At 53.9% G+C, this 22,526-nt stretch overlaps 1 protein-coding gene across 1 annotated transcript; it reads right to left on the minus strand.

Moving 5' to 3' along the window:
- Positions 1 to 1,509: 1,509 nt before the first annotated feature.
- UAP1L1 (UDP-N-acetylglucosamine pyrophosphorylase 1 like 1) lies at positions 1,510 to 21,700 on the minus strand. The gene is made up of 9 exons (XM_087753248.1): positions 21,424 to 21,700; positions 11,595 to 11,799; positions 10,594 to 10,769; positions 9,315 to 9,487; positions 8,380 to 8,573; positions 7,407 to 7,547; positions 5,643 to 5,828; positions 4,808 to 4,874; positions 1,510 to 3,835 (listed from the first exon to the last, which is right to left on the minus strand). Exons 1-9 carry the CDS (start codon positions 21,698 to 21,700, stop codon positions 3,749 to 3,751), a joined length of 1,506 nt encoding a protein of 501 aa, XP_087609374.1. The 3' UTR covers positions 1,510 to 3,748.
- Positions 21,701 to 22,526: the final 826 nt, after the last annotated feature.

Below are 22,526 nucleotides of genomic sequence, written 5' to 3' on the forward strand. Positions count from 1 at the left end.
AGACCCCGCGCCCCGACGAGAGGAGGACGCACCAGACACCAGTGCTCCTCCCGCCAGGAGGGCGAGCACAGCGAAGGAAAACCCCAAACCGCTGCTGACTCCCAGAGAAGAGCTGTCTAATGGCATCGTCACCTGCTAGCGAGAGCCCCGAAGACACGTCTGACAGCCGGCATCCCTCACCCTCGGCATCACACGCACACAGTCCTGGGCAGGCAACGGGGGAACCTGAGAGCAGACACCTGAAATCTGTCAGAGGATGTGTGCGAGAAAAGCAGCTTAAGCGGTTGTGTATATAAAGTCTTCCACAAGATCTGGCACTGAATTTTGGTACTCAGCAGGATCCACTTGTCCCACACAATTCCTTCCCTCACCTGCTTCTCCTCCACAGAGCCCCAGCCCTTCGTCACTCCCCGTGCAAATAGCTCTCTGCATCTCGGCTGGGGCGGAGGAGGGACGTTATCCACGGGTGCAGAGGAGCAGGGAACTGCGCTCTTCAGTGAAACACACATTCAGAGCCACAGCATGGCTTCTGTATCAGGTTCGTAGTCCAACAGGAACAAGCAAGCGTTGAAGCAGCCATGGATGACTGCTGAAGTGCTGGCACTGAATTCACCTGCAGCTGTGCCTAACTATTCAGTTCACATGCATCATTTAAGCCCTTAAATTTGGAATCCACCTCGCACTAGATTTCCAGATAAAACTGGAAATTGGGTGTTTTTCTGAGCATTTCATGGTTAAAAAAACTAAGCAAGCAAACAATTCTGGCAGATATGAACACTCCGCATAAACAAGCGGAGGAAGCCTGAAGCATGCATTCATTTTTAGTATTTATCTTCCTGTCCCAGGAAACGACTGATTCATGTAGCTTAAAAATCCCAGTAGCCTTCATCTGGGTGCCAAGAGAGAGAGGTGGGGTGAAACAGGTAAGGAGGACTATCTGCTGCTGGCCTTTGCTGGGTTCAGCACTAAACCCCCAAAAGAGAGGACAGTCTGTCATTTGTGAAAAATTACTAACTTCCCCCAAGTTCCACCGATTCTATAAATAGAGCCCTGTTTAAAAAGTTGCTTGGCTTCCCATTGCCAGGCAAAGTTGCACCACAGTGAGTGCTCATTACCTACACAACAGCTGTGACAGCCTGACTCAGATCCACATCACTCAAATCTGCTTTAAATAAAAGAAAAACACACACCACCCACAATTAAACTCCCTCCCCTTGGTAAACTGAGTTGAAAAGCTTGGGAAAAAAATAAACAGGATTGCAAGCAAGAACAGTCTCTTCTGTTTTCTGAGGAAAAAATACATCCCACGATGTCACAGCCCTTCAGGAATTGCCCTCAGCTGAGTTCCACACACACATGGGAAGCGTGGGCACCGCTGCCTCCAGCCACGCCACCAGTGACACCGTCTCAGCGTCCTGCAGCTGTGGTGACAACAGCCATGATGTGTAGGGACAAAGACAACAAGTGTATTTTCCTCATGAACAAGAAACACAGACAGACACATGGAAATCACAGTAACATCTTTATTATAAAAATTCTTAGGTGTCCAAACGTTTCTGGAGTACTACAGTACTACTACCCTTTGTTTCAGGTACTTTTTTCATTTCATAATGCACACTAGAATTACTTTGTTACATACAGGACAGATTTTTTTTTATTTTTTTTAAAGTTCTCTCAAAATTCTTCCTATGTTCCCGTTTAAAATGTGAGGAGTCGTAGGAAAAAAACCCCAACAGACAAGGCCTTCAGCATTCTAATTCAGCTTCTCCTTGAAAACAACCTCTAAAAACCATTTCAGCAGCACAGCGTACACATGATTAAAGCACACGGGAACTGATGTTTCAAAAGAGAAAGCACTTTAGAAAGAGCAAAAGAAATATCCTTCCTTTATAGCGCAGTGCAATTTAAAACGAGCGTGTGCCTGAATCGACAAGCAATACTCACAAAGGTACAACACAGTTTGTTCTCAGATACAAAACTTGACTGACAGGAATGGAATGACCGATAGAAACGCTGTGAAAAAAAAATTACAGAATTGAGCGTCAAGGACAAATGCTTAATTTATACTAAAAATGGGAATTACTGGCTGCAGATGCAGAATGAGGTAATCGGAACTGTCATTAGCTGGTTTGCATGTGCAAAAGGCTCATCACTTACGTGCGCGCAGAGCGAGTTTATACCTGAAAACGCCGCCACTGACACCGAGATGCTTTCTTTGGAAAACGGGAGCCTGCTTACAAACTGTATTTACTCTCAAAGCCATTTTTATACCTCCCCAACATTCTGAATACAGCTTCGTGTCAGGAATTACAGCCAGCCACACAAGTTATTTAAAAGATTTATGCTTAATAAAATAGCATCAGCAATTCCTCAGGAGAAGCAGACATATGAAATAACAACGCTCCAGATGAGGCATCCTCCTCGCCACCTCCCTTCACACCCGATTCAGGGGAAAAGCCTGGAGCGCTCCTCCAGCAGCGGCCACCCAGCACCTGAAGCGTCCTCACGAAGGGCGAGACGACTTTGGCGTGCTCAGCACAGGCTCCGCAGCAGGCAGCTGCCCGCCCGGCACGAGCTTGCCGGAGCAGCGGCCCGGGGCTGAACCCCGCGATCACGCAGCCAGGGCCGAATTCACATGCTACATATGTTCTGGCAATTAGTGTCCTGAATTAGCTGACACTTATCTTTACATTACAGTTAGGAATATATTTAAAAGGAAGGCATCTAAAGAATTATTTCGTAAGTGAAAGTGCTGGAAAACTACCTGGCCAGAAACTGTAGAAGCAGAGGCTGGTGTTTTACTGTGTACACTGGTTAAGCTGGGATTAAGTCTTTTTTTGGTTTTGGTTAAGCATTAAATTCTACCATCAGGATTTGTTCCTCTTATTACTTTCAGGTACTTTAAAAGAGTCCCCTTTGAGGGATATGGTATACGTATACCAGAAAAATGAAAAGGAAAAGAAATGTTTGTTATACACAGGAAGAGCAGAGGGTTGTTGTGAAAAAATTTCTCATCATCTTTCTCTTTTTTTGAATTTAAAAAAAGAGGTCACTACAGCTGTAAGGAGCAATCAGTCTAAACTGCGTATTTCCTTCTGTTTTCTTGGAACGACACCAGCGAGCCCAGATATGCAAACTCCTCTGTCCTGCTCTGGAGGCCAAACCTCGAGCAACGCTTACGCACAGCGGCATCCCTCCCTACAGCAGCCTCCGCCGTATGATCTGCTTAGAGGACGCAATTGCTGAATGGGACCTTCAAACCAGCACAGGATTAGGGAAAAGGCGGATCAAACTGATTCTTCGGCTGTGCACACAATTTAAAAACAAAATAAAAAAACCCAAAACCCAACCCCACCAGCACAAACAAGACACCTAACAAGGCACTGCAGAGATTTAATCTTCTTGAATGCAAAGCTGATTTATTAGGCCCTGACTGGCTCTTTTACATATTCGTATGCACAGCAAATAAGAAATATAAAATGTTTGGTACCCGGAAGGTATTAATCTTCATTCACATCCAAGTCTACAAAACAGACTGAGGTAAAAGGCGTAGCCTTCAAAGTTACCAAACAGAACGGGTGAGCACGCACGTGTGTGTAAACACAACTGCTGCAAGGATTTGGCATCGATCCGATACTGCAAAGCAATTTTTTTTTATAATGCACTTCATACTGACATTTGAGTAATGTCAGTTCTTACAATGGATCTGACAGACATCTGATTTGAGGGGGAAAGGCCTCCCTCCTCTTCAAGAATTTCCTAGCATTTCCCCTTTGTTTTCATCGAGTACAAAGGGAGAAGGGAAGTCTTTGTTCTTCATGTACGCCTCCAGACCCTGAGAACGTGTGAAAACAGTACCGTTAGGCCGTAAATGCACCAGACTGGTTACCTGCGCTGCTTTTAAGCCTATGTAATGTCCTCAAAGAACGACTGACTACCCAAAGTTAAACGGTCACGGGAAGGACAGACAACAGCAACAGTTTCCCCAGTGACAGAGACGGAAAGCGTTTCAGCCCCAAGCCTGGGGTTCATGAAGGCGAGGCACCGATGAACCATAAAACAACGGACCTCAGAAACCCGCTTCTTGGGGAGGGGCAGGCATGGGAAGGTGTGTCCTTAACTCACATTAGAATAATCCTAGCAAAGACAAGTCAACTTAAATTGCCTTGTTTTCATTTTGTTCTTACAGTGCATCGATTGCGATGAGCTCGCTACCTGCACGCAGAAACCTAGCGAAGATATAAAGTTTTATGAACGCCCTTCCCCGCAGCGCCCACGTATCCTCCTGCAATCCACTATTTCTCACCCCGTCTGTCCTCTTCTCACTACTAAATGGAAGCAGCTTTCCCAGGACCAGTTATTTTCAGAGGGACAAACTTGAGAAATCTGTTCTAAGACGTGGTTTCTCTAAAGCCAATGCACGTATCGCACTTCTCGTTCAGTATTCACTCACTGCGAGGGGGGGGCACAACTTAGCACACAGCCGAACACAGTGACCCCATGCATTTTGTAAGTCGAATATTCTGCGCTTGTCATTCAGAAGATCTCAAAGTATTTGTGAGTCTTCACGAAACTGTGCAGCCTCGCTGCAAATCTCATTTTACAGATGGCTAAAACTGAGAGTGAACAAACTGCTGAAGGGTAAACCATAGTGGAACCACGAAGCTAACAGAGAGCCCGAGTCCTAGTTCCCTTGATCTTACCACTTCTCAGCAAGCCCAGGCTAAAGAAATCCCCTCTGTTTCGAAGGAAATCAGATGCATACCTGCACACTCTTAAAAATACCTCCACAGATAGTTATTCTCACCTCTCCAAAGTAAGACACTAACGGAGAAATCTCGCACACGGCCGGAGGATCTTCAGTTCCTGAGAGACTGGAGAAGAGAACACAGGATTAACTTCTCACTATGCTTAAAAAACAGTGCATCTGTGAAAGATCATCAAGAACAGGACATCCAGGATAAGACATTTGTTATATTCACATGCACCAGGCATTATTCAAACACAAAGTGTGAAAATAAAAGGGAATTAGCAGGTCCCAAATATCTCTCATGGAAACAAGAACATTGCTTTTATAGAGGTGCTTTTCAAGTAAAATGAACAGCTCATGGGTTTATTAAACTATGAGCTGATGAAGTAATAGCCCCACGGAGTAAAAGCAGCTTCCCATTCACCGTGATGCAGCAAGTATCTGCATTGGTAACGCTGTAATAGCGGCTCCGTGGGCCCACCTGAGAATCTTGCTGGGCTTTAAGCACTGAAGCCATATTCACAAGAGCCGGTGAGGACTACAAATTACAATTCCTTGGGCTGGCTACATCCAGAAGGATGGAAAAGGTTGCCCTTGGGTAAGGAGTTGCCATAGCAGGAGTCAACTCACAAGCCCAAGGGGAGGAATCTCTGCCAGAGACAAAGCCCAGAGCGCTGGGCATGACTGTCTAGAGCTCCCACAGCACTGACGGAGCAGGAGCTGTAACAGACATCACTCTGCACGTTCAGAAAAGACCGGCTGAATGAAAACCCTGCTGAGTCACCCTGTGATCCTAACTAATGCCCGGGTTTGTCCAGCACAGTCCAGGCCGTTGGCATGGCTGGGCAGCCACAGGCAGAGAAGCTGCGGAGAAGGTCACAGAGGTTCGTACCTGAGTTTCTCCGGTATCCTGCAACCATTTTCATCCAGAAATCTGGCCCCAGCCTTGAGGGCCCAGCGGTAATGCTGGGCCAGGAGGGCTTGCCGAGCGGTGGTAGGAGTGTCTTGGTCAGCTGTGTCTGCATTTTTTAGTGGCGAGAACTCCTCTTCTCTCAAAACTTCAAATGCCACAAAATTCCTACCGGCAAAGGGGAGAAAACAGTGATAATGAAAAACAAAGCTAGCCGTCAGCCCTGTTGATGCAACAACAACTTTCATGCGAAAAGGCTCATATATGTTTTAGGGAGCAGTGAGGTATGCAGCCTGGGGCAGTCAAGCTAAGGAAAGCCCACCTCCCATCTGAAGAGCAATGAAGTACCAGGGCTGCACGATGGAAAAACACAACAAGCCCGGTCTCTGTGGGAACATAACAGCGGCCTCACGACCCTCCAGAGCTGTGCACAGGTGAGAGGAACAGGAAAGGATCCCACAGAAACCTCTCCAGGCACTAGGAGGCTCGTGGACAAAAAGTCTCAGCTAAGAGCAGGGCAGGATGGCGAGAGCAGCGGTGCCTGAAGCTCAGACACAGCGCCGAGCTGCGCGGCTCGCTCCAGAGCGCCGCACCCCTGCTCCAAGAAATGGCCGCTTCGCTTGGGAGACTGTAAGCAAGGATCAGCTGAGGACACCGGTTCCCAGGGATGAACAAGCAATACGGGAGGATTCACAGTTGAATGTTAAGTACAGCTGTTTACCAGAAATGGGAATGCAAATTAAAAAATCCCACAGCAACCTCTGCACGTTTCGGTATTTCATATGTGAAGAGCAGCTGCCGAGCTGGTTTTGCATTATTAAAAAAGCACAAGGAATTGCTGCTTGCAAATGAGTCCTTTCAAAGCTCAGAACTCGGCACTGTTTCCATCACACTGGTTTTGCCTTTGCTATGATACTTCTTTACTGAACGCACGTCAGGAAACAGAGACCAGTTCAAACCTAAAGCAAATCCTCTAAAAAGAAAAATATATCCCCAATCAAAGACAATTCAGCTTGTCTGGGGTCTCTTCTTGCTATTTATTTAAGCCTAAACCAGAATCTTTACTGCTGAATTCGAGACCTTGGAAAATAGGTTTTATAAGACCACTTATGTTAAATTCCTAAATTATTAAAATCCCACATTCCCTAAACACAGAGTACCCCTGACTGCGCCAACGCTACGGCACAGCGCTCTCAGCTATGTTTTAGAGCTTGGCAAGTCAACACTGCCAGTTCCCACAGCAACAGTAACTTGGCCCCGCGGTGCTTAAGCGACCTGTTTTCCGCGCATGGAGGCTGTGAGCCGAGCCCTGGCGTAGCACGCCCCAAAAACGTAACCAGAGCTGCAGTTGCCATGGAAGCCACAATCCTGAAAGACCCAATTTTTGCAAGTCTGAATACTCCAACATGGGTTCGTACTAAACATTGGCTTTGCACTCAATTTCCCTTTTTTTTCTTTCTTTCACAGGGCTGGCAGAGGCCAGGCCAGCCAACACATCCTCAGCGGAACGAACAGTTCTGGGAGCACAGTCGGAGCAAGCCCGGCTGCCGCCAAGCACCCTGTGACCGCACCTCTCGGAGCCTGCGGCGTTACTGTTGTGTTGGAGCTTGGTGTAGATCCAACAGCCTTTCTAACAAGCCACCCACAAAGCACGCGCTCCCTGGCAAGGTCTGTTACAACCTACAGTCATTCAAACAAACATTGAGAAAGGGAGGAAAAAAAAATAAAATCGTGTCTGCCACTAACTTAGAGAACTGGAACACATCAAACACAAACTTCTCCAGCTTTATCCCGTTTGGTTTTAGCGGTTTTACCAGATTTCCCTCCTCGTCAATGTAGGGCACCTTCTTTATGGCTACATGATGCCTCAGCTGCGGCTCATATTTCCTGCAAAAGGAGAATAAACAAGTTCATTTACTTTGTGCCCACTTAGAAAAAAAAAAAAGCAGTACACTTCTGGGAAGCAGATGGCTTAATACTGCTGCGGGTCATCTCTCAGCTGCTGTGGGTGTTGCTCTCTCCGAGTTGATCCAAGTCACATCCAGGAAACGCTTCCCTGCGCGGAGCAGCCCGGCCAGCAGCACTCCCCGTACCAGCGGGACGTGACAGGGTAAAGCAAGAGGAGAGGGAGGGCCTAGCGTCGAGCTGAAATTGCAGGCAGAGTTAAAAAAAGGTAACGCAAATTGTTATCTGACTGGGATGACAATGGAGCAGAGCGGATCCCTCACGCAAGGGTGGATCAAGCTCTTCAGGAAGGTCATACGGCTGCTCACTGAATGTCCAGCATCACATCCCCATCTCCCAACACCAAGATGCAGAGGCCTCCCCCAGCTTCACCCTCTCCCCCAACCTCTGCTGTCCCAAGGGATGGCACGGGTGACATTCCCATCGAGAATCTCAGTCTGGGGCTGCATCACCGACCACGCTGCAGCCCACGTGGCTGCTCACCCTTGCAAGCCCGGGAAGGTCATGCACTGGTGTATCTCCGTCAATATAGCTACAGCAAAGCATGCAACCTCGTCACTGGGTAAGGCCTGAAGAGCACGCTGGGGCTGTTTGAAAGTGGACACAGCTGTCTTGAACTGTTTGGAGGAGAGAGGGGGTGAAGAGCAGAGCAGGAGTTGCCCATAACTGAAATTACAGAGCGGGAAATGGGAACACCCACTCTTGGGGGCATTTCTGGGCTGCACAGCTGCCTAGCAGGTCTGCTGGAACTTACTGGGCCACCGTCTCCAGGAACTCCACTGTGAAGAAATGGTTGCAGATGTTGCCAGTGCTGTACATCAGCCGCCCATCGGGGCCTTGCTGCTGCGCGGTCTCCAGGCTGATCTCGCTGTACTCTACCACCTGGTAGACGCCGTCCACACAGCACACCACCCCAACGGGCTCCGTGGGGTAGGCCTTCTCCACCACCTGCAGCCACGGGACAGAGGGCTATGACAAGGAGGAAGAAGATCCCAGCACTATTCCAACTCCCGCGTACGACCGATCCTACACGCTGATCCCCCAGCACGGGCAGGGCAGTGCTGGGTGTACGGAGCAGCCTGGAGGCACATTTTGCCCAACAACTGGGCATAAAACCCAGTACTGGACCACTTAATTCCACAGCTGCTCAGAAGACAAACCAGCTAAAAGAAATGGGCGTACTGTGGGGCACTTTTCTTATCAAGGACTGTGACCTGGCATGAAAAGAAAAATCTTTGCAGCCATGAGAGTTCAGCTTCCTGTTTCCATGAACACTGTTAATGATTAAAGTAAAACAAATCTCTCCTCAGGCACTTGCTGCTTTAGGGTGACACAACCAGGCCGGTTTGGCTTTCCCCACCTCCGCAGTGGGGCGTAAGGAACGCCTCCATTAGACTTAAAGGTGCATTTATAAAACACAGCCCGGTCCAATACGGCTTCTAGATAGCCCGAGTGCCTCTGTGGAAAGGGCAGGGCATAAAGGGGAAGCAATTCCAGTTTGTAGCTCCCTGTGAAGTTACAGTCCCTGCTCTAATTGAAGTTTATTTTCCACAGCTTGCTTGGAGCAAGCGCTGTGGGACGGAGGTCTGAGCACCCCGGTTCATCTAAGCTCACCCTAGCCAGCGGCTTCCAAGCATAATCAGAGCGTAACTCCCCACGGGGAATGGCCCAGCGCTAGCACCACCTCACCTTTGCACCGCAATCCGCCCCTTTGGAAACACAGAAGCCTATGAAGACTGGATCCGCCATTTTCACAAGGATATTGTCCACACAGTATACATGGACATACTGGATTCCACGCTGCTTCATGTCATCCAAGATCTTATTATCCACCAAAGCACGGTATAAGCCACCATTGCCATCTATAATGCAAGAGAAAGGAGAAAGCCCTGGTTAATTAATGCCTTTGCGCGTTTTTTGTGGCTAACAGAGCAAAAGCTGGAAGTCCTGAACACACGTTTTTTAACAGCAGAGCAGGGAATGCTTTCTAGCCAAGAGACAGTACCACCAGATTTTATTTCCAGCTCTGCCACGCCGTTCAGGCAAGCCCCTTCCCCTCCGCACCCCAGCTCCCTCGCCTGCAGAGGGGGACCGTGCGGACCAGCCCCACAGAGAAGTGTTACAAGACTTGATGAAGCCTTGTAAGATCCTCAGAGGGAAAACAGTAAAGGGCAAAACATTGCCCAGTGGGTGGGAAAAGCCTGTTACATTTCTTCTCTTCCAGTGCAGAGCAAAAGGACATTTAAAACTCAGCCTGGAGAAAAAGACTAAAATAAATCTTATTCTCTGTTTAATCTTCTCCCCGCAACTTCGCAAAGCCTTTTTAAAGGCTTGAACTGCAGCTGCACAAGAGACACCTGCACGTTTGTTCATGACAGATCACCCTTTCACGGTTCCTCCTCCGACACCCCTGTCAGCTCAGGAAAACCCCCCGCGGCCGCAGAACCGCACCACTGCAACGTGGCCCCAAGCAGGCTGCCCTCACCGAGTCTCTTACCACGTCCAGGTTAAGAGAAGAGGAAAACTTGACTAGGTGAGACACTGCAATCCTTTTGGAAAGAGCTAATCTTCTTGCTGCTTTTTTACCCATTTCCAGCTATCAGCCCTGATCGGGAGCCTGGCTCCCAACAGCTTCACCCCTGGGAGGCAGCACCCCAGGGACCTCACGCACGGCCCTGCCGACGCACGTCGTTCCTAACCTGCAGCTGCCCCCGTCCTAATCCTGCCAGTACTCCCAGGCTTTGATAGAACCCATGTGCCGCGGGCAAATCTCCAGCAAGAACTGATCAGAGATTGCCACACTCTTGATTACCAGCCTGAACCATCTAACTGAACCCTCCCACGCTAATCAGAAGCATCAACATTGACCTCCAAAGACTGCTCCGTGTGCCAAGGCTGGCTGGTGGCTAGTGGCAATTATCAACACATACTACGTTACTGCACCACGTAAGGGTGAAGAGCGGGGTACCTGGAGCCATAGCAATTTTCCCCTTCTCCTCCAAGATGGCTTTCCCATCGAAGGTGACAGCGGGCAGCATCCTCTGTTCAAACATGACCACGTTGGATCTATCCAGGTTGAAGTAGTCGTGTTCTACAAAGAACTCCTCTGTCGGCCCCAGCGTGAACTCACTTGTCATGATGTACCTGGGCAGGAATGGGCATAGAGCAATGAGCAAGAAAAGCACAAGCAAAAGACAAAACTAGAAACGGAACACAAAAGGGAGGAAAGCCAAGAGCGTTAAAATGAGAGACACCACGCTATCCTGCGGTACGCACTCTTCCCAAACCCTGCCTCAGGCCAGGCGCTGATTTCACAAAGGTATCTCTTCATAGTCGAACGAAGAACACTTAGCAGAAACCATTCCCAGAAGCGTGCCGCAGCGCCTGCCTCCCTCTCGCCCACCACATCCCATAGGGAATTCCTATTTTGCACCTTGCACAGAGCTAGTCGCTTGTGAAGCCTGGAGGCTTTCGAAAGCTAGAAGCAGCCAGGAGAGATGGTGCCAGCTGTAAACAACGACAGCAGGAGGCGGCCTGAAGATGGAGCATGACAAGCAATTACCGCCGCAAGGGGAAGAGGTTTTTTGCTGTGAGCTCTAGGCGATCTCTCCCTCCATGCAGGACCCTGAGAAAGCGCAGCGCAAATGGATGAAACCTCTTGTGAAGGATCTGAAACAGGCACTGAAAAGTGCTGTTTCTAGGGTTGTCAGGGGCTGTGCTTGACAAAGACAGCACGGTACAGCAGCTCGGGTAGTGGTCAGCGATTCAAGGCAGGGTCTGCAGACACGGACCCACCACTTCCCACCCCTGCACACCCTCCTCCAGCTGCTGGCACCGCAAATCCTGCCGACAAAAGGCTCTCCCCTGACGTGTCTCTGAACGGCACCCAGCAAAGTGCCTCTAGAAGACAACGCAGGCAAGACTGCAACACAAAGCCCCCTGCCTGGTCTGTGGCTCCGGGTCACCTACCAGGGGACGGCGCACTGGCAGTGGTGTCTCTGGCCAGCGAGCTGCTCCACTTTGCGGATTCTTTCTGCTTGGATCTGATACAAGGTCTTGCCACTGGGCAACCCCACGTTGTACATGCCCTTGGGATAGCTCACTCCCAGGCGTGTTCCTTGTCCTCCAGCCAGGAGCAGCACCGCCACCTTGTTCTGAGAGATCTGATGCAAGCCTGAACAGGAGAAAGAAGCCCAAGGGAATATAAGAATCACAAAAGCAATCAACACCCCGTGCTCTTCTCCTGAGCCTTTCTGCAGAGCTCAGGCAGCAGCCAGAAGTTGCCACCTCGATGCCCACTGCCGGCAGCTCAGAGAGAAATACGCTGCTGCACACAATACTAAAAAAATCCTTTCACCTCTTTGCTGCAACAGGCTCCTCACCTGAAGCAGTGGACAGAGTAACAACAGCAAACGGCCAGGAATTGCAGCTTGGGAGGTTCAAACTGGATATTAGGATAAAAACGCTTTACTAGGAAGGTGGTGCAGCACTGGAAAAGATATCCAGAGAGGTGGGGGATGTCCTTCCCTTGAGGTTTTCAAGGCTTACTTTGATAAAGCCATAGCTGACCTGACCTAGGGCTGGGTACGGTCCTGTTCCAAACAGGGGTTGGACTAGAGGCCTCCAGAGGTCCCTTATCACCAACATTTCTACATCCCAAAGCAGCGAAGTCTTGTCTTCTTCAGCAAAGCACAGGCATTTCTGGAACCTGCCTTAATCAACTACCCGTACTCGGGCTCCAGCTTCTCTTCGGCTGCAGTCAGGACTAACAACGCAGCCAAGCCTGCAGAAGCCACAATCCAATTAAAACCAATATAATTTATCCTGACAAACCAGCAAAGTCCAGGTCTTGGGGAAGAACCAGACCACATAATAAACACCCAGCTCATTCGGTGTCTTTGATCCCTGCCTTCTCTCAAGCCAGCATCACAGTAACGACTGACAACTGTGAGAAACGATTTTCCTTAGGGAACGCTTTGCATCCCTCCAGGAACGCAGTGAGCTCTGGGACTGCCCAGGTCAAAAGCCACAGCTCTGGTGCTGTACAGAAGCCATCAGAGCCTTTTGCAACCGAACGCAAGGAGCCCGCCGCAGACGGCCCAGCCTGCTGCTGCGCCCTGCGCTCCGGGGCAGCCCGCGCGTCGCCCCGGCCTCCGCGGGGGAGACAAACACCGCATCTGGGACTGAAAAAATCCTGACTCAGACTGAAAGACACATGGACCCAAGATATTGAATTAGAAGAAAAACAGGACTGTTTTTATGCTCATCTTTAAATAACTGGCTGTATAAATGAGCAACAGAGGGAAAATATCAATTGCTGCTGTAACAACCTGGCTTGGTTTTAATTCGGTTCAAAAATCTAGCTTTCAGCAATAAAACCAGACAGAAGTCATCCATGACATTGCGGTAATACTACTGACCTCCCCACGCTTAGAAGTTTCAGTCCCAGCACAGCAGTAACACCATGTTTCTGCCTAAATATTCCCTTTCCGAAAAGGCTGGCAATGCCCGCTCGGGTGCACTGAAGGAAGCCGGTTACGCAGCCCTGCATCGCTTTGCTGCGGAGCGAGCCTTCGAGCTCCCAGGGCCACAGGAGCGTTGGTTGGAAGCCACCTCTGGAGACCTGCAGTCCACCCTCCGGCTCCAAGGGGGATCGGGAGAGCCCTCTAAAGGGAAACCTGGGCTGAAGGTGGAAGTCTTGGGATTTCAAAGTTTCAGGAGGTCCTTGGATAGAGGGGGAAGCCTGAACGGGTTTAAACTTAAAATTCAAAAGCCACAAGCAACAGCACTGGGTGAGCTGTACAGCAAGACATGTAGCTATACGAGAGCAAAGCCCGATGCAAACCAAATAAGCATAATTTTATGCAACAAACCATGAGCAATTAACGGCTCCTTTGCATCCTTACAGAACTGTGCATCGCAAAAGACTTAAAGCACAGAGCAGGGGGTGTAAGGTATCAGATACGGCACCATTACTTGCTCCGCTCCTCGGCACGTGGTTTGCTGCCATGTGCTCAGCAGGCTGTTTGCCAGCGCACGGCACCGTTGCGGCGGAAGGGAAGGAGCTGAGCGAAGGGCTGCAGGAGCACGGCTCCAGGCCTCCCAGCGCCCCGGCTCTGGTGGGGGCTGTCCCCACACCGGGACCCGGCACAGAGGCAGCAAACTCGCGGAGGAGGGAAGTGCGCGGCGAGAGCTGGGCTTTGCTCGCTGCAGCCACAGCCCTGGGGAACACAAACCTGGTGAAACCTTCTTTCCTGCTAGCCCACTCTCCCTTCTCTTCTCTCTCCTCCCCACACAGACACAGAGATTCAGCATACCAACAGCCAGCTCAGCACCAGGCTAGCCGGGGGTGCTCAGCTCCCAGCCGGCCCTTGAGTCCACATCCCCGCCAGGACCAGCCCCACCATCGCCTCTGCTTGTGCCCATGCCCTGGAGCAACAGCCGCGGGACGGAGCGGGGAGGAATTACAGGCCAGTGGAGGGGTCAGCAGCGATGACAAAATTACCAGTGGGGAGAGGAAGGGAAAGTGATTGCGGTTAGAAACCAAAGCCAAACTCTTCGGTTGGGGTCACTCCGTTGTGTCAGCCCCCCCCGTCCTGGAGCAGGGCAGGGAGAGGACAGTCATGGCTGTAGCTGAAGCAGCGAGCGCTACCACGAGTGAGGATGCGGTTGCACAGGTCCTGCCCATTCCCTTCCCCTGCTTTATCCCAGGAAAAGGAATAACAACTGTCATGGTCCTGCTGAACTCAACCAACGCAGGGAGCTGATTCACCGCTCTGCAAGAAAACACCTCTCACTTGGCCCTGAGCAAGCTTAGTCTTGGCCTCTCCACAGTAATGATAAGCCTCTCATAAAGCAAGACAAACAGCAGTGTCTGAGCAAAGAAAAGCCCTTGGCCACGAACGCTGGTGAGGGCGTACTTGCTGTCATTCCCACGGCCAAGGACCACGCTGGATGAGTCACTCTCCAGTGATTCCCAACCGCATTTAAAAGACACGGGCCCGGAGACCTGGTGATGGGAATGGCTCTGAACGTCACCATGCCACAGCCACCCAGGGCTGAACGACTCCCGCCAGACCGGGACCGCCACGTGCAGCTGTGCAGGGCCAGCAAGCCCAGTGAGCACATCCTACTGGGCAGAGGAGCTAAGACAGATAGACAGCTCCATCCAGTTGTCTCTGGCTACTTGCTCCTCAGGATGCAAGCAAATACCCGGCTCGTTCACAGCTGCACCGGTTGTTTCACACCAGTGCCCCACAGCACCAGTTAGGAGGGTCTCGAGGGCAGCAGTGTGAAAGGAAACACACTCCGGCATCAAGAAGACCAGCAGTCCCCCAAGAAAGCAAACCTGCAGCTCTCTAAAGATCTGAAGAGCCTTGGACTGAAGTGGAAGGCTAAGGCACGCGGCTCGTACACTCAACGTACCCAACCACATCCCACTCAGGACCGCTCCAGGTAGGGACGCTGCGTGGACAACACCAACCAGGCAGAGCGAGGCACTGCGTCAGGGTGCAGCTGCAGCACCTTCATCGCCTACCTCCATCAACGGCCTCCATCGACACGGCACTGCCCCGGGCTGCAAAGCCCAGTACTCATTAGTGCTCAGCCTTACCTAAGCCCGGCCTTACTGCAGGGCTGAGCAGGTAGCGCTTCTCCACTTGGCCTCGCGTGTGTGAGCGGGGCAGCACCGGAGCAGTGCTGTGCCAGGCTGGTGGGCTCCTTCCACTAAACCTGACCCAGAACATCCCACTGGAAAAAGAAAAATTAAGGGAGGAAAGAATTTATGAAGGGGAAAAAAAGAAAAAAGATCTAAAACAATTCCCCTGTGGGACACTTCCAGATGGTTCTGTTTCAAACAGGCAACGAAAACATTTAAAAAAACCCTAAATAATCTAGAATTGAAACTGCTCGAGCTGAAGTATTGCACATCGATTCAAAACAAAGCTTGTCTGAGGTCCAAACTCAGCGTTTGCTGGTCTCAGTTGCTGCGGCACGAGGGGTGCTGCTTTGGGGTGCAACTGAGATTCAGCCACCAGTGGATCAAGCCAAGCACTTGTCCCGCTCCATCCCCGCCACGGCCCCATTGGGCTCACGCCAACACGCGCCCTCTGGTCCTGATGCGACGGACCACATCCCACTGATCGATCTATCTATCACTGACTTATCAGCAGTCCTGGTCAACCAGGGAGGTCCCAGGTGACTGGAAGCTAGCAAACGTGACACGCCTCTACAAGAAGGGTCAGAAGGAGGATCCAGGGAACTACAGGCCTGTCAGCCTGACCTCGGTGCCAGGGAAGGTCATGGAGCAGATCATCTTGAGTGCCATTACGTGGCACGTGCGGGACAACCGGGGGATCAGGCCCAGCCAGCATGGGTTTATGAAAGGGAGGTCCTGCTTCACGAACCTGATCTCCTTCTATGACAAGGTGACCCGCTTAGTGGATGAGGGGAAGGCGGGGGATGTTGTCTACTTGGACTTTAGTAAGGCCTTTGACACTGCCTCCCACAGCATTCTCCTGGAGAAGCTGGCTGCTCACAGCTTGGATAACTGCACTCTGCACTGGGTTAAAAACGGGCTGGACGGCCGAGCCCAGAGAGTGGTGGTGAATGGAGTCAAATCCAGTTGGCGACCGGTGACCAGTGGTGTTCCCCAGGGCTCAGTGTTGGGGCCGGTCCTGTTCAACATCTTCATCGATGATCTGGATGAGGGGATCGAGGGCACCCTCAGTCAGTTTGCAGGTGACACCGAGCTGGGTGGAAGTGTTGATCTGCTGGAGGGCAGGGAGGCCCTGCAGAGGGCCCTGGCCAGGCTGGGGCGATGGGCCCAGGCCACTGGGTGAGGGTCAACAAGGCTCAGGGCCAGGTCCTGCACTTGGGGCACAACAACCCCAGGCACCGCTGCAGGCGTGGGGAGGAGCGGCTGGGAGCTGCCCGGCGGGAAAGGGCCTGGGGGTGTTGGTTGACAGCCACTGAACGTGAGCCAGCAGTGTGCCCAGGTGGCCAAGAGGGCCAATGGCATCCTGGCTTGTATCGGGAACAGTGTGGCCAGCAGGAGCAGGGCAGGGATCGTCCCCCTGTACTGGGCACTGGTGAGGCCGCCCCTCGAATCCTGTGCTCAGCGTTGGGCCCCTCACCCCACGAAAGCCATGGAGGGGCTGGAGCGTGGCCAGAGCAGGGCAGCGAGGCTGGGGCAGGGGCTGGAGCCCAAGGCTGGGGAGGAGCGGCTGGGGGAGCTGGGGGGGCTCAGCCTGGAGAAGAGGAGGCTGAGGGGAGCCCTCATCACTCTCTGCAGCCACCTGAAAGGAGGCTGGAGCCGGGGGGGGGGGGTGTCGGTCTCTTCTCTCAAGTAACAAGTGATGGGACGAGAGGGAACGGCCTCAAGCTGCGCCAGGGCAGGGTTAGGTTGGATATTAGGAAAAACTTCTTCCCCCAAAGGGCTGTCAGGCCCTGGCCCAGGCTGCCCAGGGCAGGGGCTAAGTCCCCATCCCTGGAGGAATTTAAAAGCCAGGGAGATGTGGTGCTTAGGGCCATGGGTTAGTGGTGGACTTGGCAGTGCTGGGTTAACGGTTGGACTCGATGATCTTAAGGGTCTTTTCCAACCTTAACGGTTCTGTGATTCTATGACTCACAAGTGCCAGGGCTGGTGTCACCCCACTGAAACGGGGACGTCCCAGAGGAGATGGCAGTTCTCAGAAGTTTTCCACGCAGTGACAAGAGGATGAGATCTGCCCGTGGGTGATCTGGCATCTCACAGCCACTTTCCGGAGGGGCCTCTCACTGCGGGGACCAAAACCTCGACCTAAGCGGGATGAACCCGAGTCCAAAGCAATACCGCTGATAACATCAACCGTGTCATTCTCTTTTTCTCTTCCTGAACCCCAGCAGACTGATGGGGCCACGTTCCCAGGAGAGGGCTGACCACGGCGCACCCGAACGACCCAGCAAGGGGACTCTCCTTCCCATCGTTTAGGGCATTCGCAGTATTTACGGTGCAACCCTACAACTAGCAGAGTTTTTCCAAGTTTCTGATCTTAGGTCGCCACGAAAACAAATATCCCCAAAAATCTGAGTAAGTCAGTCTGCTCTGACTTCCCAACTGTAAAACTACTAATATTCACGACTAAAGTTCATAACAAGTGACTCATCTTGCTGCACATTCCTGCGGTAAATGGAAATATTTATCCCTCTTAAAAAAACGTCCACCTTATTTTCCGCAGCATACGAAATACGAACAGCTCAACCAAACAAAAAAGGGAAGACGTGTTGGCTGTTAGATACCCACCAATGCTGCAGTAAGTCTTATTCTGCATAGAAAGTAAAAAACAAAAATAGATTTTGCAGGAAGAACAGATTGATCTTGCAAGAACAGACTGAATTCTCCTGCTGAACTGGCGCATCAGCCCGATTACACCAGCCGTCAGCAAGAGAAGAATAAAGCAAAAAGATCAAAATCCTTAATTCTGCAGAGCAGCCCAATAGCCCGAACCGCTCATCAAACCCTCTGATGAAACGGGAGCTGTGCTGCGGCCCAGGCCCAGGACTTAGCTTTCATTAATAAAACATTTACAGGATGTAAAAGCGTCTGTGCTTGATTTATACCGTTGTCCCTAAGGCTGCCTAGAAAATGTGATCATTTGATGTTTGTGTTTAAGTTCTGAAAGCAAATCTGACCAGGCTAAGTTTTATCATCTCAGAGACAATAACAATGATATATGTCTTTTTTTAACTAGTAAAAAATATCCTGGGTGTTCCCAAGACTAAGTTTTGAGTTGCCTAGTTCTTTTAACCGTCATTTTTTTGTCACAAAAAAGGAGGAAGGAGAGGACATGGTTTCGGGTGTTCAGCCCTTGTCTGCGGAGGACGCGCTGCGGGTGGGAGCTGCGGGGAGCTCGGATGTCGGCGGACAGAGCACAGGGGAGCTCAGCGCAGGGGGGACCCCGACCCCGCAGCCGAGGGCTGCACCAGCCTCGGGGACGTCGAGCAGCGGGTCGGGACTGCTCACCCTGCTCTTGTCCAGCTCAGCACCACCAGCAGCCCACTGGAAAAGAGAGCCTTTCGGACGCTGCGTCCCCTCAGGGACCCTTGGTCCCTGCAAAGCCCGTGCCGACGATGCCAGCTCTGCTGGGAAACACCGCGCAGGGGCACGGGGACGCTCCCGGGGACAAGACCATGTCCGCAGGGCCACGCGGCACGCCAGCACTGCGCGGGTTCGGCGGCACAAAGTCTCCCTCCTGATTGCCCTCCTACGGGAAATAAAAGCCAGGGCTGATTCCCATCTCCAGCATTAAACTGGATGATAAAAACAAACCAAAGGGAAACAGAAGAGCCACGTCCCCCTCTCCTGGTAGAAATTAAGAAACACTGCCTGCAGGACTGATGGGGCTCGGGGCCACCCAGACCTCAGGGCCAGGCGACTTGTGCGCGGTGCCGCTGGTCCCAAACACACCAGACCTTCTGGACTCCTGCAAGCATTGCTCGCAGCGAGCGAGGCCAGCCCCACACAGCTCGCCTTCCCTCCCCCGCGGCACAGGGCAGGTACGCCGGCTCCTGGCTGCCCTGGCGGGACGGGAGACGAAGGACCCGGTTCGGTAAAGCTGTTAATTTAACTGCGCGGCCCTGACCTAGACCCATCTGCCTCTGGGGTTTATGGATTCCCTCTCTCCTCACTGCGACACCCTCAAGTAAGAGGCAGCGACCCCCATCCAAGCGGGTCCCCGACCCAACCCCACCGGTTACGTCTGGGCGGCCGCCGTGGTGCCGGCCGGGCGCTGACACCCTCCTCTGCTCAGCTGGAGGTGTGGGAACGGCCGGTGGAAACCCTGCTGGAGCAAGCACACGTGGCCCCTGGGTCACCAGTTTCCTCCCGCTCCCTCCGTCACCGCTCAGCCCCGTCAGCGGAGTCTGACGCGGCAGAAAAGCTCCTCTGCCCTGTGACTCTCCCGCTTCTATTTTTGCTTTTGTTCGGAAATGTTCCCTCCCCTGCCCGCAGATCCCCCCTCTTTGCTGGCAGGTTTGGGTCAAGGCTGTGCAGACGCTCGCCACAGTTCAGGCAAGTGTCTCTCCGACCACAGCTGGTTTTTTTCTGGCTTCCTTTTTTTATTATGATTATTTTTTAACAGTGCTGTTATATTTTATAAAGAAGGAGGGGAGACACATTTGAACCTTTGTAAATAAACGAAATAGAGCATGCACTTTGAAAAAAGGACAGTACGTAAGCCATAGGCGCTATGGGGGGAGCACAGCACCCCACATCCAGCCACTGCCTCCCCCATCACCTCCATCTTTCACGCGCCCGCGGGATGACGAGGGAAAGCCATCAAAAAGAAAGCCAAGCGTCTCCTGGGCTGCATCCCCCGCAGCGTGGGCAGTGGGGCGAGGGAGAGGATTCTGCCCCTCTGCTCCGCTCTGGGGAGACCCCCCTGGAGCCCTGCGTCCAGCTCGGGGTCCTCAGCACGGGAAGGACATGGAGCTGTTGGAGCGGGGCCAGAGGAGGCCACGAAGATGCTCAGAGGCTGGAGCACCTCTGCTGTGAGGACAGGCTGAGAGCTGGGGGGGTTCAGCCTGGAGAGGAGGCGGCTGCGGGCAGAGCTGATTGCGGCCTTGCCGTGCTTAAAGGGGGCTTAGAAGAAAGATGGGGACAGACTTTTTAGTAGGGCCTGCTATGACAGGACGAGGGGTGATGGTTTTAAACTGAAGGAGAGGAGATTTAGACTAAACACGAGGAAAAACCTTTTTCACAATGAGGGTGGTGAAACACTGGCAGGGGTTGCCCAGAGAGGTGGGAGATGCCCCATCCCTGGAAACATCCAAGGCCAGGCTGGACGGGGCTCCGAGCAACCTGATCTGGTTGGAGATGTCCCTGCTCATTGCAGGGGGATGGACCGGATGGCCTGGAAAGGTCCCTTCCATCCCAAGGCATTCTGTGATTCTGTGACCAACATCAACCAGGCTCCAAGAAACACAGATGCTGGGCTTTCCTGGGCTTCTTCCACACTACCCATCCGCTCTGCTCCCAGATCCCGTCTCCCTCCTGCGCTGCGTGTGGCACAGCCTGGATGGGGCTCCACGCTAGCACGAGACCTCCCTTCGCATCCGTAAGTGGCCTGGGAGAGCCCCGGGCCCCCACGCAGCTCCCCGAGCCCTCTGCTCCCACCCTGCCCAGCGGCTTCACCCGCGAGGCACGGCCTCATCCCGTTATCCGTGCCCACCTCGCGCTCTCCAGCCTCAGCCCCCGTGTTTAGCAGCTAAGAGTGAAAACTCAGCCTCTCGGCCCCGCAACGCCTCCGCGGCCCCCGCCGTGCCACGGGCGTCGGGCTGCCCGCGCTCAGGGCCCGGCGGCACGGCCGCAACCCCAGCCCTCTGCCCACCCTGCCTGCCCCGCCGCCACCCCGGCTCCCGCTCGCCTGACTCCAAGCCCCCCCAAAACCCGGGCCCGCTGTGCGGGCTACTGGAAGCCCCCCCAAAGGTGCCACCGCAGGACACGGCTCCGCCCCGGGGCCCCGCCGGGAGCAGCCCCGCTCCCCGCACCGGCCGAGGGGCTGGATGCGCCCCCGGGCACCCGGCAGCGGCGCGGGGGCCGGGCCCAGGCCCGCTCCGAGCCAGCCCCGGCTGCCTTCTGGGACGAGCCTCGGCGGCCCCGGCACCGAGGGGCGGGAGGGCCGCGCTGGGCACCCCGCCGGCAGCGCCGGCACCGGGGCCCCCCGCCCCAGCCCGGCCGCCCTCCGGAGCCCCGGCCGCCCCCGCCCCGGACGGGACGGGACGGGACGGGACGGGACGGGCGGCCCGGCGCCCCGCTCACCTTCCGCCTCCCAGCGCTGCAGCGCGGCGGGGCCGCTGCGGCGGGCGCTGCCCAGCAGCCGGGCGGGGAGCGGCTCCATCCGGCCGTCCAGGCGCTCCGGCGGCCCCCGCTGCCGGGCCCCGGCCGCCGCCGCCAGCCGGCAGTGCTCGCCCAGGCCCGGCGGCAGCGCCGCCAGCAGCGCCCCGCGCTCCGCCGGGCCCAGCTCGGCCCAGAAGCGGAGCAGGTGGCCCTGCCCGCACCGCGCCAGCCGCGCCCGCACCTCCTCGGGCGGCCCCATGGCGCCGCGGGCCCCGGCTCTGCGCGGCGGCACCGGGCGGGAACGGGAGGGGCGGGGCCGCCACGTCACGGCCCCGCCCCCCGGAGCCATCGCCCCGCCCCTCGCCGGTGCGGAGCCGGTCGCCGGTCGTCGGCCCCGGGCTGCAGCGGGCCCCGGCTCGGCCCCGCGGGCCCCCCTCCCCCGCGCCCCCGCCGTCCTCCGCCACCGCGGGGCCCGGCCGCTGCCCTCGGCCCGCGCAGCGCTTCCCCGGCGCCGCCTTCACGGCCGGGCCGCGCTCCTGCACCGGCGTCCGGGTGCCGGCTGGGACGGCGTCGATTTTCCTCCCAGCAGCTGGTGCCGCGCTTGGCTCTGGGTGCGGGATGAGAACAGCGGGATAAGGCAGCGATGGTGCAGCTGTTGCTGAGCAGTGCTTACACTGGCCAAGGGCTTCTCAGCTTGCCCTGCCCGCCGGCGAGGAGCCGGGAGGGGGCACGGCCAGGCCAGCTGGCCCAGGCTGGCCACAGGGCTATTCCATACCGTCATGCCCAGTATAGAAACTGGGGGAGCTGGCCGGGGGTCAGCGATCGCTGCTCAGGGACAGGCTGGGCATCGGTCAGCGGGTGGTGAGCAATTGCATTGTGCATCACTTATTTTGTCTATTCTTTTATCATGATTATTATTATTACTACTATTATTATTATTTCTTCCTCTGCTGTCCTGTTAAACTGTCTTTATCTCAACCCGCGGGTTTTACTCTTTCTTTCCGATTCTCTCCCCCACCCCGCTGGTGGGCAAGCGGCCCTGTGGTGCTCAGTGGCCGGCTGGGGTTAAACCACGACCCGTGAGC

The sequence above is a fragment of the Nipponia nippon genome, unplaced genomic scaffold, assembly GCF_047370975.1.
Source record: "Nipponia nippon isolate SJK-2023a ecotype South Korea unplaced genomic scaffold, ASM4737097v1 scaffold_16, whole genome shotgun sequence".
In the NCBI taxonomy this organism is placed as follows: domain Eukaryota; kingdom Metazoa; phylum Chordata; class Aves; order Pelecaniformes; family Threskiornithidae; genus Nipponia; species Nipponia nippon.

What these genes read in the sequence shown, in the direction of transcription:
- UAP1L1 (XM_087753248.1), bottom strand. Translation starts at nt 21,700, where the DNA reads ATGGGGCCGCCCGAGGAGGTGCGGGCGCGGCTGGCGCGGTGCGGGCAG. An exon ending in TTCCTGGAGACGGTGGCCCA is followed by an intron (nt 7,548 to 8,379) that starts GTAAGTTCCAGC and finishes CTCCTTTTGCAG; the next exon opens with GAAATATGAGCCGCAGCTGA. An exon ending in TAGTGTCTTACTTTGGAGAG is followed by an intron (nt 3,836 to 4,807) that starts GTGAGAATAACT and finishes ACACGTTCTCAG; the next exon opens with GGTCTGGAGGCGTACATGAA.